The sequence below is a fragment of the Oncorhynchus nerka genome, linkage group LG14 (assembly GCF_034236695.1).
Source record: "Oncorhynchus nerka isolate Pitt River linkage group LG14, Oner_Uvic_2.0, whole genome shotgun sequence".
Lineage (NCBI taxonomy): Eukaryota > Metazoa > Chordata > Actinopteri > Salmoniformes > Salmonidae > Oncorhynchus > Oncorhynchus nerka.
Window position 1 is genome coordinate 57,072,288 of NC_088409.1, and position 23,142 is coordinate 57,095,429.

At 44.4% G+C, this 23,142-nt stretch overlaps 1 protein-coding gene across 2 annotated transcripts in view; it reads left to right on the forward strand.

The window, feature by feature from the left end:
• Window positions 1–23,142, forward strand: part of LOC115141442 (serine/threonine-protein kinase D2-like) — a 57,695-nt gene extending 34,553 nt beyond the window's left edge. Inside the window, exons 2-18 of one of the 2 annotated variants that reach the window (XM_029680322.2) lie at window positions 2,608–2,746; window positions 3,829–3,960; window positions 5,762–6,063; window positions 6,363–6,546; window positions 6,678–6,749; window positions 7,302–7,464; window positions 7,541–7,652; window positions 8,821–8,898; window positions 9,413–9,734; window positions 10,104–10,156; window positions 10,309–10,381; window positions 10,478–10,584; window positions 12,600–12,761; window positions 18,603–18,701; window positions 19,524–19,791; window positions 19,936–20,021; window positions 20,247–23,142. In XM_029680322.2, the coding sequence (XP_029536182.2) occupies window positions 2,608–2,746; window positions 3,829–3,960; window positions 5,762–6,063; window positions 6,363–6,546; window positions 6,678–6,749; window positions 7,302–7,464; window positions 7,541–7,652; window positions 8,821–8,898; window positions 9,413–9,734; window positions 10,104–10,156; window positions 10,309–10,381; window positions 10,478–10,584; window positions 12,600–12,761; window positions 18,603–18,701; window positions 19,524–19,791; window positions 19,936–20,021; window positions 20,247–20,459 (2,565 nt within the window). In that variant the 3' untranslated portion in view covers window positions 20,460–23,142. Of the gene's footprint in view, window positions 1–2,607; window positions 2,747–3,828; window positions 3,961–5,761; window positions 6,064–6,362; window positions 6,547–6,677; window positions 6,750–7,301; window positions 7,465–7,540; window positions 7,653–8,820; window positions 8,899–9,412; window positions 9,735–10,103; window positions 10,157–10,308; window positions 10,382–10,477; window positions 10,585–12,599; window positions 12,762–18,602; window positions 18,702–19,523; window positions 20,022–20,246 lie in introns of both variants that reach the window. The other variant, XM_065000202.1, reaches the window with a different exon arrangement.

Consider the following 23,142-nt stretch of genomic DNA (forward strand, 5'->3'; position numbering starts at 1 on the left):
GTTTTACCACGTGGAACTTGAGTTGCGTCATTCAAGTTCCCAGTGCGTCCAGAAGTTGACGGATTTATTTCATATTCCCCTTGTCAGTCTGAAAGTCAACCTCGGAGTGACAGGCCCTCCAGGTGAGTTGGTAGGAGGGAGAGCGAGGCTATGCCGTAGGGCCTGCTTCCTCTTGACCAGCCCCGGGTTTTCTGATGTTAGCTATTTCATGTTACAGTATATGTAAGTTCCAGCATATTGGCCTACTCTCCTCTCTTCTAGTAAAAGAGTAACCCTATCCCCTAACCCCGTCATCTCTTTGACACGCCTAGTATATAAATCCCTGTGCCACGCCCCGAATGGGAGAGGTCACCACCTGGCTCTTATAGATGACCCAGATATGCCAATTCCCTTGCTAACATTACCAGCATTCTGCATTGGATGCCATCGTCAAGCCATTCTATTTCATATTCTGTATATGCCGACTGTTTTATACAGGATCCTGGGTATTCTTGTGGTGCTGGGCGTTGAGATCATGTCCCAGCTCTGTTGACCCGTGCCCTGGAACATGTATAGTGCTGCTGACCTGAACCAGGCTATATTAACTATTCAGGAGCCCGAGGCTGTCCAATCAACCACCTAGGCTCGCTTAGGTGACTTTGATTGACGCTTTCGTGTGTGTGTGTGTGTGTGTGTGACAGGGGTATAGTGTTACCCCTGTGTCTTTCTTGACGATGTCGGTCTGTATGTAACAGAGCACCCTTGCCTGGTCACTGGCCATGTCCGTAACTCTCAGATTTGGTGTGTTAATCCAGGAGGACCAATGGGCACATTGTGTTCCTTTTTAGGGTGGGATTGGCAAGATGTGTGTGTTGTGCCAGACGGTGTTGTTGTTCCCATCAGCAGGCTTGGCTGAGCTGTTGTTATGCCTGATTGGGTATGAGCTGTCTATTGTCTATCCTGTTGCCTAGTCACTTTACCACTACCTACAGTATATGTACATAGCTACTTCAATTACCTCGTACCCCTGCGCATCGGTTCTCGTACTCTCTGTATATAGCATATTATTGTTATTCATTATTCACTGTGTACTTTTTCCTCGTGTCACTATTTCTATATATTCCTGCGTTGTTGGGGGAAAAAGGACGAATTTTGCTGTCTACACCTGTTGTTTACGAAGCATGTGACAAATAAAATGTGATTTGATTGTTGGTTCTCAGTTCCGTTGCTCAGGGAAGTGTCATTGTGACAGTGATGCTCAGTCAGCTGTGAATTTGATTTGACACCTGCCTACTCTGATACATTATAAATGGTGCAATTTATAATGTATCTTTTTCAAACTCTCTTATCAATACATTGAACTGCTTGATATCTGAAATACAATCTGGGATTATATACAGTGGGGTCTGAAATGATTGACATGGCCCCAAGACATGCTAACCTCTCACCATTCCCAATAACAGGGGAGGTTCGCATGTCTTACCGGTATGATCTTTGACCCTCTGAAACGTTCTCACTCATTATTATTCACGTTTCATTCAGGATTATCCGCAATTTATGGTAGCATCCACGTGACCGTAGAAGTGTTCAGAAACATATTCTATTCTCATTTACAATGAAAGGGACTCCAAAATGACACGATTAATTTATATTGGGCACAAAATAATCTGAAAACACAACCAAAACAAACTGCAAATGCATCCAGGAAGTTCGTAGGGCCACATTGTGTGCTAGGAACATGAGACCTAATACTAAACTTTTGACTACTTTATAAGAATCTTTAGGGGTGTCAGTCATTTTTACCCCTACCTTTTTTGAGAGAAAAAAAAAGTATTACTTGTTAAACAAAATATATTTCTCTAAGCAATTGAAATAGTATAAAATAATATACTTTCCCATTTTGTTGAGCATACAATACAGTATTTGAAATATTTATTTAATGTAGTCATCATTGCTTATCTTTATCAAGGGTGTCAATAATTTTGGAGCCCACTATAGGTGTGTGTGTGTGTGTATGTTTGCCATGTGACCCCCATGGTTTTCTCAGAAGTGTGTGTGTGTGTGTGTGTGTGTGTGTGTGTGAGAGAGAGCCACACACACACAACAGGAAACGGTTAATTACCCCCCTTTCCCCGAACTCACCACCTAGTTGCCAGGTGTGCGTGCGTGCGTGCGTGCCTGCGTGCATAGGCCTATTAATGTGTATGTGTGTGTGTGCTTGTGTGCACGTGCCCCCACTTCTCCTTGTGCTATCATTCCGTAACGCTTCACTAAGTGAGCAGAGTTGTCCACTGGGGGCACACCTGCAGCCTGTCACTATGCAACAAAAAAACTTGCCTCTGTGTTGTCAGAATTTTTTTCAAATCTCACCAACTTTGGTGGGACACCATATAACATTTCCGTAGGCTACACGTTACATGTCTCTTCTCCCTCTCGCATGCATTATGACGGTACAGCACTGTGTCCAAGATTACATTGATTTTAGAGATGATGAAATTATAAAAAATGTATGAATGAGGTATTAACCTTCTTTCTCTCGCTCTCTCTCTCTCTGTCACCCTTTCTCTCTCTCTCTGTCGCTCTGTGTGTCTCTGTCTCGCTCTGTCTCTGTCTCTCTCTCTGTTGTAGTTCCCAGAGTGTGGCTTCTATGGCATCTATGACAAGATCCTGCTATTTAAGCATGACACAGGCACCAACAACATCCTGCAGCTGGTCAAGGCTCCCCAGGACATCCAGGAGGGAGATCTGGTGGAGGTGGTGCTCTCTGGTGGGTAGCAATCTCTCATCCAGTTCTGCTCTCTTTTCATCCACCCGTCCCTCTTCTCCCCCTTACCCATCCTTTCATCCTCCGCCCGTACTCGTCTTCCCCTTACCCATCCTCTCATCCTCCGCCCGTACTCGTCTTCCCCTTACCCATCCTTTCATCCTCCGCCCGTACTCGTCTTCCCCTTACCCATCCTTTCATCCTCCGCCCGTACTCGTCTTCCCCTTACCCATCCTTTCATCCTCCGCCCGTACTCGTCTTCCCCTTACCCATCCTTTCATCCTCCGCCCGTACTCGTCTTCCCCTTACCCATCCTTTCATCCTCCGCCCGTCATCCTCCGCCCATCCTCTCATCCTCCGCCCGTTCTCCTTACCCATCCTTTCATCCTCCGCCCGTACTCGTCTTCCCCTTACCCATCCTCTCATCCTCCGCCCGTACTCGTCTTCCCCCTCCCCTCCTCCTTTTTTTCCATTCTCTCTGATCTTCTCGTCGTCTTATTCCTCCTTAACCGCCTCTGTTCCTTTCCCTCGCGTCCCTTATTTTAATGAACACGAAGTAGAGACAGAGGAAACGTGCATAACGCCGTGCACTCAACACCATATGCATTTGGACGGTGAAGCGGCCATTTTTTAAATTCTGCTCTGTGTTCCAGATTTTTGGATTTTGGACCAAGCACGATCCGAAGCACAACCAAAACAAACAGCAAATCCGCCCCTTAAGTTTATAGTCACAGGCTTCGTGTAGTCATTGTGTGCAGGGGTTATTGGACCAAAATACAAAGCTTTTTACTTTTGAAATGTTTGACTACACTATAAGTGGGTTTGTCCAAATGCTGATGACTTATGCAAATTGAAAGACTAGATACAACAGCACTCTCATTTCTAACCAGAAAAACAAACGTGTATGAAAATACACTAAAGTAAAAAATGACATTCTGTACTATTGCCTCATATGAAACATTTGACCTCAACTCCAAAATGCTGGAGCTTAGAGCATATTCACAAACGTATCATTGCTAAAGTGATTGACAGGTTGAAACCCAGACTGACTACTGTTGTTCCTCTGTTGTGTTGTCTGTCTGCAGCTGCGGCCACCTTCGAGGACTTCCAGATTCGGCCTCATGCCCTGAACGTCCACTCGTACCGTGCCCCGGCCTTCTGCGACCACTGTGGAGAGATGCTGTTTGGACTGGTCAGGCAGGGCCTCAAATGTGATGGTATGAGAGAGAGAAAGAGAGGAGGGGGGGGGAGGCGCTGTTCTGCCTGCCCAATAAACGTTTTGTCTAAAGAAGTGCATGGTGACATTTTAGTCATTTAGCAGACGCTCTTATCCAGAGCGACTTACAGTTAGTGCATTCGTCTTATGATAGCTAGGTGGGACAACCACATATCTCAGTGATAGTAAGTGCATTTTCCTCAAAGTAGCCATCAGCAAAGTAATTTCCCCTCAACTTCCCACCTCCTCTCCTTCCTTTCTCTCTCTGCCTATCTATCTTTCTGCCACTCTCTCCCTGTCTCTCTCTCTCTCTCTCTTCTCTTGCTGCCAGCTCTTAGCAAACTGTTGTAAAAAATTGTGTTTGTCCAAATACAATACTATTTCTCTGTAAATGAATGAACAAGACTTATAGATGCTTATAGATGCTTATAGAGAAGGGTACTCAACATGTGCTGCACTGACACACATTACTGATGATTTGTTTAAATAAATTGATAATAAGAAGATTATGGGCGCTGTACTGTTAGATTTCAGTGCAGCCTCGATATTATTGACCTGTTGTTCAAAATACGTATGTTATGGCTTTTCAACCTCTTCCATATCATGGATTCAGAGTTGTCTATCTAATAGAACTCAAAGGGTTTTCTTTAATGGAAGCTTCTCTAATATCAAGTGTGGTGTACTGCAGGGCAGCTCTCTAGGCCCTCTTTTCTATTTTTTTTTACCAATGACCTGACACTGGTATTAAACAAAGCATGTGTTTCCGTGTATGCTCATGAGTCAACCATATACGCATCAACAACCACAGCTAATGAAGTCACTGAAACCCTTAACAAAGAGTTGCAGTCTGTTTTGGAATGGGTGGCCAGTAATAAACTTGTCCTGAACATTTCTAAAACTAAGAGCATTGCATTTGGTACAAAATAAATAAATTAAATACAGTTGGGAATAAATTATGATGCCTGAAGTTTTAAACCTCAGCTGGTTATTTAATTTTTTTTTATTTCACCTTTAATAATTCCCTAAGTTTTAGACCTCAGCTGAAACGAGTAATGAATGGTGTGGCTGTTGAACCATTTGAGGAGACTAACTTACTTGGCGTTACCTTAGATTGTAAACTGTCATGGTCAAAACACATAGATTCAATGGTTGCAAAGATGGGGAGAGATCTGTCGTAATAAAAGAGTTGCTCTGATTTTTTTGACACCACACTCTAAAAAGCAAGTTCTGCAGGCTCTAGTTTTGTCTTATCTTGATTATTGTCCAGTCATGTGGTCGAGTGCTCCAAGGAAAGACCTAGTTAAGCTGCAGCTGGCCCAGAACAGAGCGGCATGTCTTGCACTTCATTGTAAACAGATGGCTGATATAAATACTATGCATGCTAGTCTCTATTGACTAAGAGTTGAGGAGAGACTGAATGCATCACTTCTTCTTTTTATAAGAAACATGTGTTGAAAATCCCAAACACACAGCTCTGACACACACACACTTACCCCACCAGACATGCCACCGGGGGTCTTTTCACAGTCCTCAAATCCAGAACAAATTCAACAAAGCGTACAGTATCATTTAGAGCCATTATTGCATGGAACTTTGTTCCATCTCATATTGCTCAAATAAACAGCAAACCTGGTTTTAAAAACAGATGAAGCAACGCCTCTCCCCTATTTCTTCTAGATAGTTTGTGTGTATGTATTGATCCTAATAAAATACCAACATTTATATGATCCTAATAAAATACCAAAATTCTCTCCTCCGCTTTATCTCTGCCCCCCCTCCACCACCACCCCCACCCCCTGCAGGCTGTGGATTGAACTACCACAAGCGCTGTGCCTTCAGCATCCCCAACAACTGCAGCGGCGCTCGCAAGCGGCGCCTGTCCACCACGTCTCTGAACAGTAGCCAGTCGCTGCGTCTGTCCACCAGCGAGTCTCTGAGCAGCGTGGGCTCCAGCTCAGTCAGCTCCTGCATGGAGGATGCCAGCCTGATCCGCTCTCACACCACCCAGACGCTCCCGAACTCCACCTGTACCGCGTCAGCATCCCTGGGCCTGTCCACCAGCCCCTCCATCACTAGACCCATGGCCCGCGCCAACACTCCGATGGTACTTCATCCACTCAACTCCACTTAGTGTCTGTCATTGTTAGGACACTGCTCTGTGCAGCGTTGAGGTCACTTCCATTTCAATTCAATCAATTCAGGAAGTAAATTGACTTGTTGCATTTCGGAAGAATTGGAGTGGGGTCAGTTTACTTCCCCTGAATCGACTGAGTTGAAATGGGATTGAGCTCTAACCTTGGCTCTGTGTGATTAGTTCTGCATAGCCAACACTGATTTACATGCGTGGAAATACCACGGGTAGAGCGTTATCATTTGAGTTCCTCCGTCTCCTCCCGTCCCCAGCCGCGGACCCCCAGCGAGGCGCGGCGGTTCTACACGGGCCGGCCGGTGCACCTGGACAAGATCCTGATGAGCAAAGTGAAGGTGCCGCACACGTTCGCTGTGCACTCCTACACGCGCCCCACCGTGTGCCAGTACTGCAAGAGGCTGCTCCGGGGCCTCTTCCGACAAGGGCTGCAATGCAAAGGTTAGTATGGAGTCAAAGGTTAGTGTGGGGGCCCCAGGGGTTTATCAAGAGGGGGATAACTTATTTGGAGTGCATATTGGAAGAAGATAAATTGTCTAACAATGACGTTGATTGTCCGTGTTGTGTCGTAGACTGCAAGTTCAACTGCCACAAGCGCTGTGCGTACAAGGTTCCCAACGACTGTCTGGGGGAGACCATAGGAGGTAAAGAAGACCAAACGCATCTTTGTTGTATCATGTTGTCATGTTGTTAGAAGTGTGGCCGTGATTTGTTCAGCCACACTTTAGTGGCGCAGCGGTCTAAGGCACTGCATCTCAGTGCAAGAGGTGTCACTACAGACCCTGGTTCGAATCCAGGCTGTATCACTTCCGGCTGTGATTAGGAGTCCAATAGGGCGGCGCACAAAAAAAATACATGTTTTTACATTGTCTACAGCAGAGATGAGTAACTTTGATGGGGGCCACAAAAAAACTAAATTTGTCATGAGGGGCCGCTGTGGCTTGTGGATCTGCGTACCCACATCCATACCTGCCAATATTATATGCAATATTAGTACATATAGAGTCCTAATATTATATAGTACTTCTCACCTTCTTTTTTTTTCTCAGACAACAGAAGTTGTAAGTACTGCCCTACTCACATACTGGTATAATGGGCTTTGTAATGGAAGGGGGTGTTATGCTATTTTCTCTGTCTATTTTTCTACATCTCTTTGTAGTCATGTGTGGCTGGCTCTGTCCTCCTCTCTCCTCCAGACATGTTGAGTCCCAGTGTGGACCACGAGGTGCCTATGGACTACAGCAGTGAGTATGTCGACTCAGACAAGTCTTCCCTGACGGACGATTCAGACGAGGCCTGCAGCATCCCTGGCTCTTTCTCCCCCGAGAGTAGCCAGGATGGGGTCGGCGGGGACCAGAGGTACGCGCGTACAATAACACACACACACACGCATCACACCCACCGACCACCTAACCCTGTCCCGCTTGTTCCTCAGCGCTAACATCCCGTTGATGAGGGTGGTGCAGTCCATGAGGCAGACCACCCGTCGCTCCAGCACATCCATCAAAGAGGGCTGGATGGTGCACTACAGCAACAAGGACACACTGGTAATACTATTTGTCTGGCTGATGTACTGGCCGACAATTTGAAACATTTTTCTCTACCACACCGGATTCAGTCTTTTTTTTCTTTCTACTTCGTTTCTAAAACATATTCCACTCCTAATGAACATTTAGGCGCCCTTAAACTAGTCAGCTAGTTTTTCCCACATTTCTATTTCCTTAAGCGTCACTTGTTCTTTTACCAGGTACTGCTGGGATGTCTACCAATGGCTAGCCGATTTAAACTCAACTCCACGATTTACACTAGTCGCCACTCAACTCCACCGTAAATCGCGGCGTTGAGTCGGCTAACCAATGGCATGCCCATCTTTATTTGTGAGAGATTACATTGGTTACCCCATTTAAAAAATTAAAAAAACATATTTATAAAGTATAAATAGCACTTATTTTAGATTAGGGACTGTAAAAAGACTGAACTAATAATTAGTACGTGGGTCATAGATATCAAGGTAATAGAACACACAGTATATGAAGCCCTTAGAAATGGTTGATTTTAGGTATCCTTTTAAAGTAGTTACCTCTCTTACGTTCTACTTCTTTTCTGGAACCTTCCCGAGACGTTTTCTTCTCCGTGTTTGTTCTCCATGACGCTGACCCCCCCCCCCCCCCCCCCTCTGCTCATCGTTTCCTCTGCCTCTCCTATCCTCCATCTCTTCTCAGTGTTTTCCCGTTGGAGTTTATCTTACCTCTATAACTTCTACCTCCGTCGCCATTAATGCTCTTCCTTTTCATCTGTGTGTTTGTGTGTCTCCGGCTGAGTGTGATAGATGGTGAATACCTGCTCCCTGCCGCACTAAAGCACTCGAGAGACGTGTGTTGAATTCACATCCACAGCCTCTTTTTTTTTTCCTTCTTCTCTCTCTCCTTCCTCTTAGAAAGTGTTTCTGTTTACCTGAACTCAGACCTGGGACACTTTCCGCCTTCTCAAAGCTAACCTGTCCTGGCTTTTCTGACACTGCTGTGGTCTCTCTTCTCCTTCTCTCTTCCTGCCCACTCCCTTTTGCTTTTTCCTCTCCTCCACCTCTCAACTTGTCCATCCCTCTCCTTGACCACTCCTTCCTGGACCACAGCTTCACCTTTTGACCCCTCTGTGATCCTTGGTTGACCCCTTTGAACCCTTTTACCTCCTGTCCCCTCCTACCCCCCCCCGCAGAGAAAGCGGCACTACTGGCGTCTGGACTGCAAGTGCATCATCTTGTTCCAGAACAACACCACCAACAAGTACTATAAGGTATTGTATTCTCCAGCTCCGCTCAACTAGATTAGCAACCCAATAAACTTCACAGGTACTATATGAGTCGGGTCTCAATCAATCAATCAACTTTATTTTATAGAGCCCTTTTTACACCAGTAGTGGTCACAAAGTGCTTATATATAGTAGATACCCAACTTAAAACCCCAAAGAGCAAGCGATACAGATGTAGATGCATGTTTATGACATTATTATTGTTATTATTATTATTATTATTATTTAGTAAGCATTTCACGGTAAGGTTTACACCTGTTGTGACAAATGCAATTTGATTTGATACATTCCCTAGTGAAAGTCGACACACCCCTTGAAGAGTTTTCACATTAAAATTGAATCTGAAAAGTGATTCAATTGGAATTTTCCCCCTATATATCTACACAACCTACTCCACATTTTCAAAGTGAAAGAAAAATTCTAGAATCAAAACAGAAATGTCTTGATCGCGTTTGTGTTCACATGTTCACTTGATTGCGTACATTCCCATATCCTGTAGGAGATCCCTCTGTCTGAGATTCTGGAGGTGCGCCCCTCAGGGGACTTCACCCTGGTTCCTCCGGGCACCAGCCCCCACTGCTTCGAGCTCGTCATGGGAGCCATGCGCTACTTTGTAGGGGAGGACCCCAACGTTCACGTCCCCGCCCTGCCCCCCACCGCCGCCCAGGCCTTCCCCCCCACGCCCCCCTCCCCCAGCAACGTGGTTCCCAATAGCGGCGTGGGGCGGGAGGTGGCCAAGGCGTGGGAGGGCGCCATTCGCCAGGCCCTCATGCCAGTCATCTTCCAGGATGCACCACCGATAGAGGGACACACTCCTCACAGTAAGATAAAATACAACATCACGTTTTTAGCTAAACTTTAATTCCCAAGTTTCCAGCCAAATTGGCCATCGGAAGAACAGAATCACGGGGTCTGGATCTGATATCAGTTTAGCTCTTAGTCTGGATTTACAGTCCTGCTGTTTGTGATCTGGGGCAAGGGGGGCTGGTGTTGTGGGAGAGGTTACAGTGAAAGGCTTACGAGTGGTATGCAGTCCAAAGGTCGAGGAACAGAAGCTTGTTTTCAGAGCTCCTACCACACACACAAACACTCTATCTCTGTAGTGACCCCACGTAAGGTCAGATGGGAGTCCTGTATATGTTAGTGTGGATGGTTAGCATTTTTTATTTATTTTTAACTTTGATCCTCAGGACAGGCTTCGGTCAGCATCTCAGTGTCCAACAGTGTGATCCAGGAGAACGTGGTGAGTAGTCTCTTGGCATACTGTCGTAATACACAACCGTACATTATACACATTCACAATCATTACCAAGGACTTTGTGGTGATGATGATGATAATAATGAAATGTACGATAACGGTGATGTTTATGTTGCCTTCGTCAATTTTTCCTTCAGGACATTGGCATGGTGTACCAGATATTTGCAGATGAAATCCTTGGTTCTGGCCAGTTTGGAGTGGTGTATGGGGGTCAGTGTCTCCAGTCTTCTACCATCGCTGTATTGAGTTAGTTAATCAGACTCCTGTAATTTCCTCTCTTCCTCTCTTCTACCCCCCCACCATCAGGGAAGCACAGGAAGTCGGGGCGTGATGTGGCGGTGAAGGTGATTGACAAGCTGCGCTTCCCCACCAAGCAGGAGAGCCAGCTGAGGAACGAGGTGGCCATACTGCAGGTGACCACCAGAGGGAGACACAGATACACATTTTCAACAGGTCTACCAGTACACTACTAGTCTAGTTCATCAGCTACACTACATGGCCAAAAGTATGTGGACACGTGGTCGTCGAACTTCTCATTCCAAAATCATGGGCATTAATATGGAGTTGGTCCCCCCCTTTTGCTGCTATAACAGCCTCCACTTCTGGGAAGGCTTTCCACTAGATGTTGGAACATTGCTGCAGGGACTTGCTTCCATTCAGCCACAAGAGCATTAGTAAGGTCGGGCACTGATGTTGGGAGATTTGGCCTGGCTCACAGTCAGCGTTCCAATTCATCCCAAAGTTGTCCGATGGGGTTCAGGTCAGTCAAGTTCTTCCACACCGATTTCGTCAAACCATTTTTGTATGGACCTCACTTTGTGTACATTGTTATGCTGAAACAGGCAAGGGCCTTACCCAAACTGTTGGCACAAAGTTGGAAGCACAGAATCGTCTAGAATGTCATTGTATGCTGTAGCATTAAGATTTCTCCTCACTAGAACTAAGAGGCATAGCACGAATCTTGAAAAACAACCCCAGACCATTATTCCTCCTCCACCAAACTGTACAGTTGGCACTATGCATTTGAACAGGTAGCGTTCCCCTGGCATTGACCAAACCCAGATTCGTCTGTCGGACGGCCAGATGGTGAACCTTAATTCATCAATCCAGAGTCCGCGTTTCCACTGCTCCAATGTCCAATGGCGGCGAGCTTTACACCACTCCAGACAACGCTTGGCATTGCACATGGGGATCTTAGACTTGTGTGCGGCTTCTCAGCCATGGAAACCCATTTCATAAAGCTCCTGACGAACAGTTCTTGTGCTGACGTTGCTTCCAGAGGCAGTTTGGAACTTGATAGTGAGTGTTGCAACCGAGGATGGACGATTTGTACGTGCTACGCACTTCAGCTCTCGGCGGTTCCTTTCTGTGAGCTTGTGTGGCCTACCACTTCCCGGCTGAGTTGTTGTTGCTCCTAGACGTTTCCACTTCACAATAACAGCACTTACAGTTGCCCGGGAATATTTGAAGAACTGACTTGTTGGAAAGGTGGCATCCTTTGACGGGGTCACGTTGAAAGTCACTGAGCCTTTCGATACGAGCCATTCTACTGCTACTGTTTGTCTATGGAGATTGCATGGCAGTGTGCTCCATTTTATACACCTGTCAGCAACGGGTGTGGCTGAAATAGCAGAGTCCACAAATTTGAAGGGGTGTTCACATGCTTTTGTATATGTAATGTATGTGTGGCTGGTGGCTTACTGCTGCCACACAAAGAAGGTGTCCCAAATGGCACCGTATTCCCTACATATTGCACTACCCTGGTCAAAAGTAGAGCAATATGTAGGTAATAAGGTGTCATTTGGGATGCAAACTGTTAGGCTCCCACCTACAGATGTAGGATCTTAATTTGAGCCAGTTTGCTACAGCAGGAAAATAATCCTGCAGCAACAGACAATGTGAATTATTATGTGGATTATAATTCAGGGTTTGAGGCATTTTTCGTGAGGACAAATCAAGTTTTAAAGTGGAAATTACAAACTTGAGAAGCCTTTTTAAACCTTGAATACACATGCTGTGCAGGAAAATTCTCAGCAACAAAAAAATTATCCAATTAAGATCTTACCTCTGTACAGGCCACGAGGGTCCATTTTTTTTAAATCATAGGGTTGTCATGCCAACTGCGTTCAATTACATTGGCAGGTTTTGCAGCAGAATTATCATCTCTATGGGGTGTAGTTAGATAAAGGTCAAGTGACAAATAAACACTGCCATCGTACTATACTCTAACTGATACTCAGTCTAATTCTCTCTCAATCTTCCATCCCCTCCACTCTACCTCTCCCTGTTTCTTTCCCTCCCCGGGTGCCATTGCCCAACTCTTCTTCTGCCCTCTTTCTCTCTCCTTTTCTCTCTCTCACACTCACTCTCACTCACACACTGTCTCGTGCCCCCCCCCCCCAATGCTTTCCCTCTCTCCATCTCCCAGAGTCTACGTCACCTGGGCATAGTGAACCTGGAGTGTATGTTTGAGACTCCAGAGAAGGTGTTTGTGGTGATGGAGAAGCTTCATGGAGACATGTTGGAGATGATCCTGTCCAGTGAGAAAGGACGGCTCCCAGAGAGGCTCACCAAGTTCCTCATCACACAGGTGAGTGTTTGTGTGTGTGTGTCTACTCCCATACGGGGGGGGACTTTAAAATATATATTTTTTTATAAATGTTTTAGGATACATGTGAAATATGTACAATTAGACAAGTAATATATTTGTCCAATTGTAATGTTCCACGAAATGAGCGCTTTTTGTATCCCTTTGATAAGTTAAGTAGCAATAATTCACCAATATTTCATTGTTTTAATCTTCTGTTATATGAAATGAAGTGCCCTTTAACATAGAGCACATGGAGAATTCAATAAATCTAAATTTCAAAATGAATCAAATTCAGCATTTGGACATGTCCCTCTGTGTACCCTCTGTGACTTCTAAGAAGATTTAACGTTAGCTACCGAGCTAACAAGCGAGAAGTTAACCAATGATCTTCAGGTCGGCGTTGGATGACCGTTCATAATGTATTTTCGCAGTCCAAACTCGTTTTTTCCCCGTGTTGAACGCACTGAAGTCTGAGATTTCCCAGTTCCGAGTTTCCAGTTGTTTTGAACGCGGCAGTCGTCATGCTGGATTGACAGCATGGCCAATGTATTCAACCTTTTCTGTTGCGTGTGAATGTTTATCCTTTTAAGATGGGAAAAAAAAATACTTTCAGACAGATGTTTTAAATCCTTAAACCCAGACTTGGACCACACACCCTCTCCACCGAATAGCAGGCAGGGGAAGCAAAACAACGATTGCTTTGCAACACTTGCAGTTAGCCATTAATTCCTTCCAAACCACTTATTGTGTCTGTGTCCAGCGTCTGTGTTCTTTTGCTCATCTTAAATATTTTCTTTTTATTGGCCAGTCTGAGATATGGCATATTTTTTCTTCAACTCTGCCTAGAAGGCCAGCATCCCTGAGTCGCCTCTTCACTGCTGACGTTGAGACTGGTGTTTTGCGGGTACTATTTAATGAAGCTGCCAGTTGAGGACTTGTGAGTCGTCTGTTTCTCAAACTAGACACTCTAATGTACTCGTCCTCTTGCTCAGTTGTGCACCGGGGCCTCCCACTCCTCTTTCTATTCTGGTTAGGGACAGTTTGCTCTGTTCTATGAAGGGAGTAGTAGTACACAGCGTTGTACCAGATCTTCAGTTTCTTGGCAATTTCTTGCATGGAATACCCTTCATTTCTCAGAACAAGAATAGACTGATGAGTTTCAGAAGAAAGTACTTTGTTTCTGGCCATTTTGAGCCTGTAATCGAACCCACAAATGCTGATGCTCCAGATACTCAACTAGTCTAAAGAAGGCCAGTTTCATTGCGTCTTTAATCAGCACAACAGTTTTCAGCTGTGCTAACGTAATTGCAAAAGGGTTTTCTAATGATCAGTTAGCCTCTTAAAATTATAAACGTGGATTAGCTAACACAAAACATGCCATTGGAACACCGGAGTGATGGTTGCTGATAATGAGCCTCTACGCCTATGTAGATATTCCACAAACAATCTACCGTTTCCAGCTACAAAAGTCATTTACAACATTAACAATCTATCTATTTCTGATTAATTTGATGTTATTTTAATGGACAAAAAAAAGGGGTTTCTTTCAAAAACAAGGACATTTCTAAGTGACCCCAAACTTTTGAAAGGTAGTGTGTGTATATATAGAAGAAGAAAAAGTATGTAAGAATTACCTGGATTTCTGCATAAATTGGTCATAAAATGTTATCTGATCTAAGTCACACCAATAGACAAACACAGTCTGCTTAAACTAATAACGCACAAACAATTATAATTGTTCATGTCTTTATTGAACACACTATGTAAACATTCACAGTGCAGGCTGGAAAAAGCTGGAAAAAGTATGTGAAACCTTGGATTTAATAACTGGCTGACCCTTCTTTGGCAGCAATCACCTCAACCAAACGTTTTCTGTAGTTGCGGATCAGACCTGCACAACGGTCTGGAGTAATTTCAAATCAAATTTTATTGGTCACATACAGGTGATTAGCAGATGATATTGCGGGTATAGCGAAGTGCTTGTGCTTCTAGCTCCGACAGTGCTGTAGCATCTAACAAGTAATGGCATATTTTCTTCTGTTGAAGCCATTCTGTTGTTGATTTACTTATGTTTTTTGGGTCGTTGTCCTGTTGCATCACCCAACTTCTGTTGAGCTTCAATTGGCAGACAGATAGCCTGACATTCTCCGGAAAAATGTCTTGATAAACTTGGGAATTCATTTTTCCGTTAATGATAACAAGCTGTCCAGGCCCTGAGGCAGCAAAGCAGCCCCAAACCATGATGCTCCCTCCACCATACTTTACAGTTAGAATGAGGTTTTGATGTTGATGTGCTGTGCCTTTTTTCCTCCACACGTAGTGTTGTGTGTTCCTTCCAAACAGCTCAAATGTAGTTTCATCTGTCCACAGAATATTTTGCCAATAGCGCTGTGGAACGTCCAGGTGCTCTTTTGCAAACATCAGACGTGCAGCAATGGTTTTTTTGGACAGCAGTGGTTTCTTCCGTGGTGTCCTCCCATGAACACCATTCTTGTTTAGTGTTTTACGTATTGTAGACTCGTCAACAGAGATGTTAGCATGTTCCAGAGATTTCTATAAGTCTTTAGCTGACACTAGGATTCTTCTTAACCTCATTGAGCATTCTGCGCTGTGCTCTTGCAGTCATCTTTGCAGGACGGCCACTCCTAGGGAGAGTAGCAACAGTGCTGAACTTTCTCCATTTATAGACCATTTGTCTTACCGTGGACTGATGAACATCAAGGCTTTTAGAGATACTTTTGTAACCCTTTCCAGCTTTATGCAAGAAAACTATTCTTAATCTTAGGTCTTCTGAGACCTATTTTGTTCGAGGCATGGTTCACATCAGGCAATGCTTCTTGTGAATAGCAAACTCAAATTTTATGAGGTTTTTTTTATAGGGCAAGGCAGCTCTAACCAACCTCGTCTCCTTGATTGGACTCCAGTTTAGCTGACTCCTGAGTCCAATTAGCTTTTGGAGAAGTCATTAGCCTAGGGGTTCACATACTTTTTCCAACCTACACTGTGAATATTTAAATGATGTATTCAATATAGACAAGAAAAATACAACAATTTGTGTGTTATTAGTTTAAGCACACTGTCTATTGTTGGAACTTAGATGAAGATCAGATCAAATTGGATGACCAATTTATGCAGAAATCCAGGTAATTCCAAAGGGTTCACATACTTTATCTTGCCACTGTATATGTTTGTTGTTTTTTTGTTTGCTTTTTTGCTAAACAGGTGGCTCTGCCCCACATGCGCTGAATGACGGGTCGCCACTAGTTGTACGATGTATAGATTTTGTTTGAATCGATAAAAACAAAACAAAAACTTAAGAAAAAAAAAAAGTGCCCAAGATCTATTATTTAGTTGATAAAATAAAAAAACTTACTGTAGGCATATTTTTTCTACCTCTTGAGATGGGAAAACTGTTTTTTTTTTTACATTGTGTCATAAAGAGCACATGTTCAAGGTGCACTATGCAGAAATTGCTATTTGAAAATGACATCATCGAAGATCGGTAGGTTGGTCAGTTTTACGAGGGTATTTTTGGCAGCATGAGTGAAGGATGCTTTGTTTGCGAAATAGGAAGCCGATTCTAGATTTAATTTGGATTGGAGATGTTTAATGTGCATCTTAGACTTGCTTTCAATGAGAATGACAGATCTCACATTTCAATGTGAATTTGGTTCGGATCATCCAAAAAGTGACATTGTCTTATTCTGGTGAAAAGACAATCGATGCTTGGCAGCCGTTTGAAAAATGAAATATCATGCTTTTTGGTCCATAATAATCTCATGTAGGCTAAACACTGCGTATACAAAACATTAAGAATAGACTGACCAGGTGAATCCAGGTGAAAGCTGTGATCCCTTATTGATGTCACTTGTTAAATCCACTTCAATCAGTGTAGATGAAGGGGAGGAGACAGGTTAAAGAAGGATTTTTAAGCCTTGACACAATTGAGACATGGATTGTGTATGTGTGCCATTCAGAGGGTGAATGTACAAGACAAAATATTTAAGTGCCTTTGAACGGGGTATGGTAGTAGGTTCCAGGCACACCGGTTCGTGTCAAGAACTGCAATGCTGCTGGTTTTTTTTCAGGCTCAACCCTTTTGATGCATATAATCACATATTTGTCCCTGCAGCATACCATCGCCAATATGTGATTGGAACAGTAGCAACAGAATGTATGATGCCAACAAACGCTTCTAAACAGCATTGTTGTCTGAAAAGCATCTAAACAATGTTTTGTACTGATGGGAAATAAAGGTCTTCACAACGCTCTTCCTCAATTTCACCTTTTTTGTGAAACATAAATGCGAACTTAATAGCATCACACAGAATACATCCACAGCCAAACTCATTCCATTATCCAGTCTATATAACAGGTTGCACTGACAAAAGAACTAAACATAAGTTAGTGACCTAACAGCTAGACTTGTTTACAATGTACCACATCTCTGGTGAGCACAAGGGAGAAATGCAACATTATTTAGAAAAGAGATGCGTGTCGGCTAATTTGTTTTATGATGGCAGCCATGTTTGTTTATGTTTGACAAGCGGAAACTCCCTAATCCCCGAATGCCATTCATTTTAAGACGCAAATCAGTCAAGTCAAAGATGGCTGCGCCCATTGCCCGCATAAGATCAACTTGATTTGGCAACTCACTTTGGCAGCTCGAGCTTAGGAAGGTGTTCCTAATGTTTGCTGTTCTCAATGTACTCTGCAGATAGTGCTGTTGGCTAGAGATAACGCTGTTGGCTAGAGATAACGCTGTTGGCTAGAGATAACGCTGTTGGCTAGAGATAACGCTGTTGGCTAGAGATAACGCTGTTGGCTAGAGATAACGCTGTTGGTTAGAGATAACGCTGTTGGCTAGAGATAAACGCCGTTGGCTAGAGATAACGCCGTTGGCTAGCGATAACGCCGCTGGCTAGCGATAACGCCGCTGGCTAGCGATAACGCCGTTGGCTAGCGATAACGCCGTTGGCTAGATAACGCCGTTGGCTAGAGATAACGCCGTTGGCTAGAGATAACGCTGTTGGCTAGAGATAACGCTGTTGGCTAGAGAGCACGTGCCAATACCAGAGTGGACACACTCGCTATATAACGCAACATTTTTGTGGGAAAACAATTTTACTTTTTTTTTTACTTACATTTTTTATTTGATACACGGGAATTTAAACCCAAAATCTATTTGTATGTGCACACAGACAGCCTTTAAATAGTCTATTTATTGGAACCAAATCTCTGGTAGGAAAATGCAGATTTTAGAATATTTCGCATGAAAATCTGTCGCCAGTTGGATGGAAACTAACTGCTGATCAATATGTAAAGAGTGATTTTAAAAAGCCAAATTAGTAACCGCTCTAGCTACCCTGTAGACTAGATGTCAGGGCCCTGAATTTCTGGAATATTGTCAGGCATTATATGCATTTTAGTAAAGATGCAAATTTGAAATGCATTTGAAATATACTTTTTTTTTTTTATCTGCATGGGTTTGATACTGTTTTTCATAGTTTATTTTTTTTACGCCACATTTTAATAAACTTATCTAGGTGTGTTTGTGTGCGTTTCCTACAGTTGTATAGTTTCTCAACCGCTGTGTGTGTTTCTCATATTTTCTCAATAAATCTGCAGTCAAACCATCGAAGTGTCAAATTTACTTCAGAGTTTGTTGGTTCCCGGTCGTGTTCTGTAGTTACTCACTCCACAGATCACTCACTACGTAACACATACGTCCTTCCTGAAGCGGATGTTTTCCTTAGGGGTATATTCTCACTCTCTCTGTGCGTTTTGGTTTCCTGTTACAGCCCAGAGAGTCTAAACCATATCCTGTGTATGTGTGTATAGATTCTGGCAGCCCTGAGGCACCTGCACTTTAAGAACATTGTCCACTGTGATCTGAAACCTGAGAATGTCCTGCTGGCCTCTGCCGAGCCCTTCCCCCAGGTACAGACACCTATCACACACACCACGACTCTACACATCCAAGCTAATGTAGACAGCCCTTAACTCAATGTAATACACCTTCATGCATATTATACAAATTCACCCCGACTTTATTCCACTCCAAAGCAGCAATTCACACACGTCTGTCTGTCTGTCTGATTTGCTTCATTGGCATGACCTAACAATATACACATTGCCAAAGCTTACTTTGGATATTTACAATATGGAAATAATAAGAATCAAAATTGTCAACAGGACAACAGTAACCGCAATAACCAAGGGTCAAAATAACCAAACATTCAACAATAATAAGCATACAGTAGAGGACATGTGCAGGGGGATTGGTCTGTCAGACACTGTCCCTCATCTTATGGCAGGCAGCAATGTAGTGCACTGCCAACCCACAGCTCTCTGCGTCCTCCCCCAACAGGACGGGTAGCCTACTCTCATCAGAGAGGTCTTTAAAACCTTGCTTGAATAAGGGTTTCAAATTTGGGGAAATTACACTCTCTAATTGTTTTATATTTTAGACATTTTGTCAGGAAATGCAGCTCTGTCTCAGGTTCTGCTGTGGTGCAGTGGTTGCACAGCCTTTCCTCTACAGGGGAGCCAGGTTTTCCTGTGTCTTCTCAATGGCAAGGCTGTGCTCACTGAGCCTGTACTTTGTCAAGGTTTTTCTAAGGTTTTGATCACTCACTCTCTCTCTCACTCTGTCTTTCTCACTTTCTCTCTCTCTTGTTCTCTCACTTTCTCTCTCTCACTTTCTCTCTCGTTCTCTCTCTCTGTCTGTCTCGCTGTCTCCGTCTGTGCGCGTGTGTCCAGGTGAAGCTGTGTGACTTTGGCTTTGCCCGTATCATTGGTGAGAAGTCGTTCAGGCGTTCGGTGGTGGGCACCCCGGCCTACTTGGCCCCAGAGGTGCTCCTCAACCAGGGCTACAACCGCTCCCTGGACATGTGGTCTGTAGGAGTCATCATGTACGTCAGCCTCAGTGGCACCTTCCCCTTCAACGAGGACGAGGACATCAACGACCAGATCCACAACGCTGCCTTCATGTACCCACCCAACCCCTGGAAACAGATCTCACCTGATGGTAAGACACACACACAAGACACACTTGTGCTCCTGCATGACAAATGCAACTGTCTTACGCAAACATGGGTAAGTCTATCTAAATATGCAGGTCGTTATGGCGTTCACACACTGTTCTCAACTGTGTGTCTGTGTTTCTCTTCAGCTACTGACCTGATCAACAACCTGCTCCAGGTGAAGATGAGGAAACGCTACAGCGTGGACAAGTCTCTCAGTCACTCCTATCTACAGGTACACAAGTCAACAGAAGCATGGTGGCGATACAAAGGTCCATTACCTACAGTGGAGACACGAGGCCACCTAACTTACTTATTTCTCATGTTTCTCTAACCTCTCTATCTCATCCTCTTTCCTCCTTCCATGCTCTTCTCTTCTTCCCCTCCTCCCTATCCTCCCATCAACCATCCCTCTCTCCCTCCATCCCTAACCTCCCTCAATCCCTCCCGCCCTCTCCAGGACTACCAGACGTGGTTGGATCTGAGGGAGCTGGAGACCAAGCTGGGCGAGCGCTACATCACCCACGAGAGCGACGACTGTCGCTGGCAGATGTTTGCCCGCGAACACACGCTCCCCTATCCGGCCCACCTGGTGCCCCCTCTGCCTGCGCTCGGCTCCGACGATGAGGACGCAGACATGCAAGGGCTCACCGAGAGGGTCAGCATACTCTGAGAACCTGGAGAGCCAGGACCCAAGGGACTCGGACTGACCCAGGGAAGCGAGTAGAGAGAGAGGGGCTGGCTGGATGGATGGAGGTCTGGAGAGTGGGGAGGGGAGGGGGATGCTGGGAGGTTTAGCTGTTAGAAAAGCGCCTTCTATTGAGATGATGCCGCTCCTAACCGTCTACTAATGGTGTCCCACTCCGACCCTAGCCTGTCCAGTCTCCAGAACCCATCCTTGACCCCTCTCTCATCGGTCTAGCTTAGCTCTTCCACCCTTGAACTCTTTGAGTGTAAGATATTTGCTCTTCTGTATCCCACAAGGCCATGCTGTACTGTACCCAGTGGTCAGGGGATGTGTAGAATATTGTTACTTGCAGTGTGCTCATTCAGTCTAAGCTGCAGTATGGCAGAGGTCAGTTTGGGTGAAACACTCAAAATGCAATCTAAGCTCCTGGCAGAGGCACAAGTTGCATCTTTCTATCTCCGAAGTCTGGGGAAGCACAGGGATCCCCTGCGTATTGTGACGAGAGACGGGGATAGAGACAGAAAAAAACTTGAAGGACTCGGATCAATCCACTTACGTGGGACTTACATCCACCCATAAACAAATCCTTATGAACTGTTTTATTGTCATTGAACGCGATGACTGGAAGCGCCCTGCCTGTACTGTCAGAACGGTTTGCTGCAGACCTCGAAGAGTTTAATGGGGACAAAGGAGTCATTTAGTGCCTGTAAGTGGTAGATAAAGGGCTTCTAACAGTAGGCAGCAGACCAGCGCTCGTGGGCTGTCATGGTCTCCGAGGAAATCTGCCGTTTCAAACGACGACAGAAGAAAACAAAGCCGGAAGTGGATGTAGCAATCAAGGATTGCACCTTTTTTTTTTTTTTACTGTCCACTGATACTTTCCTAGTTGGCGACTTTATTAGTGAAGACTTGCTTATCATCAGAAGTGCAAATTCACGAGTCCTGGTGATTCGAGGGTGTCCTAGACCCGTAGACATGCACGGTTACAATGAGGGGGGGTGCTATTGCTCTTCTAGTTACTGTAGAAAGACGACCGACTGCCCATCTCTGGCGTCAACGTTAAAGTGTGGGAGGAGGGCTCCGATATCGATGGCTGACTATGAACCTAGCATGTCAACTCGTTGGATGTCCACGTGAGGTCGATTTTTGTCTAGAGGAAAAGCATTGTCATGAAGGAATATTGTGTACATGTGTAACCATATCTTTATGTAGTGTAGTCAACGTATGCCCGGTGGAGAATGTAAACCCATGGAAGGTCCCAGCATTTATATGTGACACCGATACAAACCTTGACGTACAATTGTTCATCTGTGTCATTTTATCCGGCGTGTTGCCTCTTGAACATTTGAGACAGAAGATTAGGGGGGGAAATGTGGAAGGCTGGGGCGACGCACAGGAGGAAATAATGACGGTGATTATGCATACCGCTCTTCAGACGTTACCTGCTCACACTGGAGCATATACACTATGTGGATTGAATGACAAATTGAGTGCGATAAATATGTAGCGAGCGTCCAATAAATAATCAGCGTGTATGGATGATGTTTTCCTCGCACGATGCTTGCTCCCCTTTTTGATTGACAGGCCAAATGTCTGCCTATTTAATACATCATCATGGGTGGCCTGCTGCCAAGGCCTTTTCACAGCCTGTAAATCAGCTCTCCTAGGTAACGAGTGTAAATGACATGCTACACATGGACAGATGGGAGAGAACTGGGGCTTCAGATGGACATGGGGGGGACTCATTCCACGGAGGGCCGAGTGTCTGCGGATTTTTGTTATTTTCTTTCAATTTGTGTCCAATTAAGACCTAAACAACCAGATAAGGCGAGTTCCCAGCTAATCAGGGACATTAGTTGTTCCATAGTGGACAACGGCGGAGAGAAAACCGCGGAGACTCGTCCCTCCATGAAATGAGTTTGACACCTGTGCCACTTGTCAGGACACAAAGCCAGCGTTTTGCATTATTCTACAGAAGCATATTATGAGAGCCTTGTGGCCAGCTCTGAAAGAAAGGACCGCTTGTTAATTACAATTTTTCATATGTAATTTAGCAGGCGCTTTTATCCAAAGTGACTTAGTCGCGCATGCATACATTCTCGTATAGGTGGCCCCAGGGGGAATTGAACCCACAGCTCTTGAAATTGCAATGCTCTACCAACTGAGCCACAGGACCATGCTGAATGGTGAGAGCTCTTCACTAGACTGGGTCTAGAGGGACAATTGTTACTCTTACTGTCTTGGAAAGGTCAAGAGGGGAGCATGTTTGGAGGATAAGTGGCCGTCTCACCCAGCAGGTAAAAAAAGACATCATACTCTGAAACTATTGGTGGCAGCAACAAACCCATCAAACCTGGGTTCAAATACATGTGTATTTGTTATTTAAATAGTTATTTTCTGTGTCTTTTGAGTATTTTCAAATAATGTGGCCCAAATCAACTACTTCTATTGGAAGTATTTGAAGTGTATTTTGAAAATGTTCTATAAATAGCCTACTATTTCAAAGTACTTATTTCAAATGCTAACTTTAGAAACCAGGGTTAAATGCATGGGATATATTTGAGTGGGTTTATTTAAGTATTTTCAAATACTTTTCAAGGGTTTTTCCAAATACATTCCAATATTCAACTAGCTGTCTTTTCAATAATAAAAACAACATTTAAATATA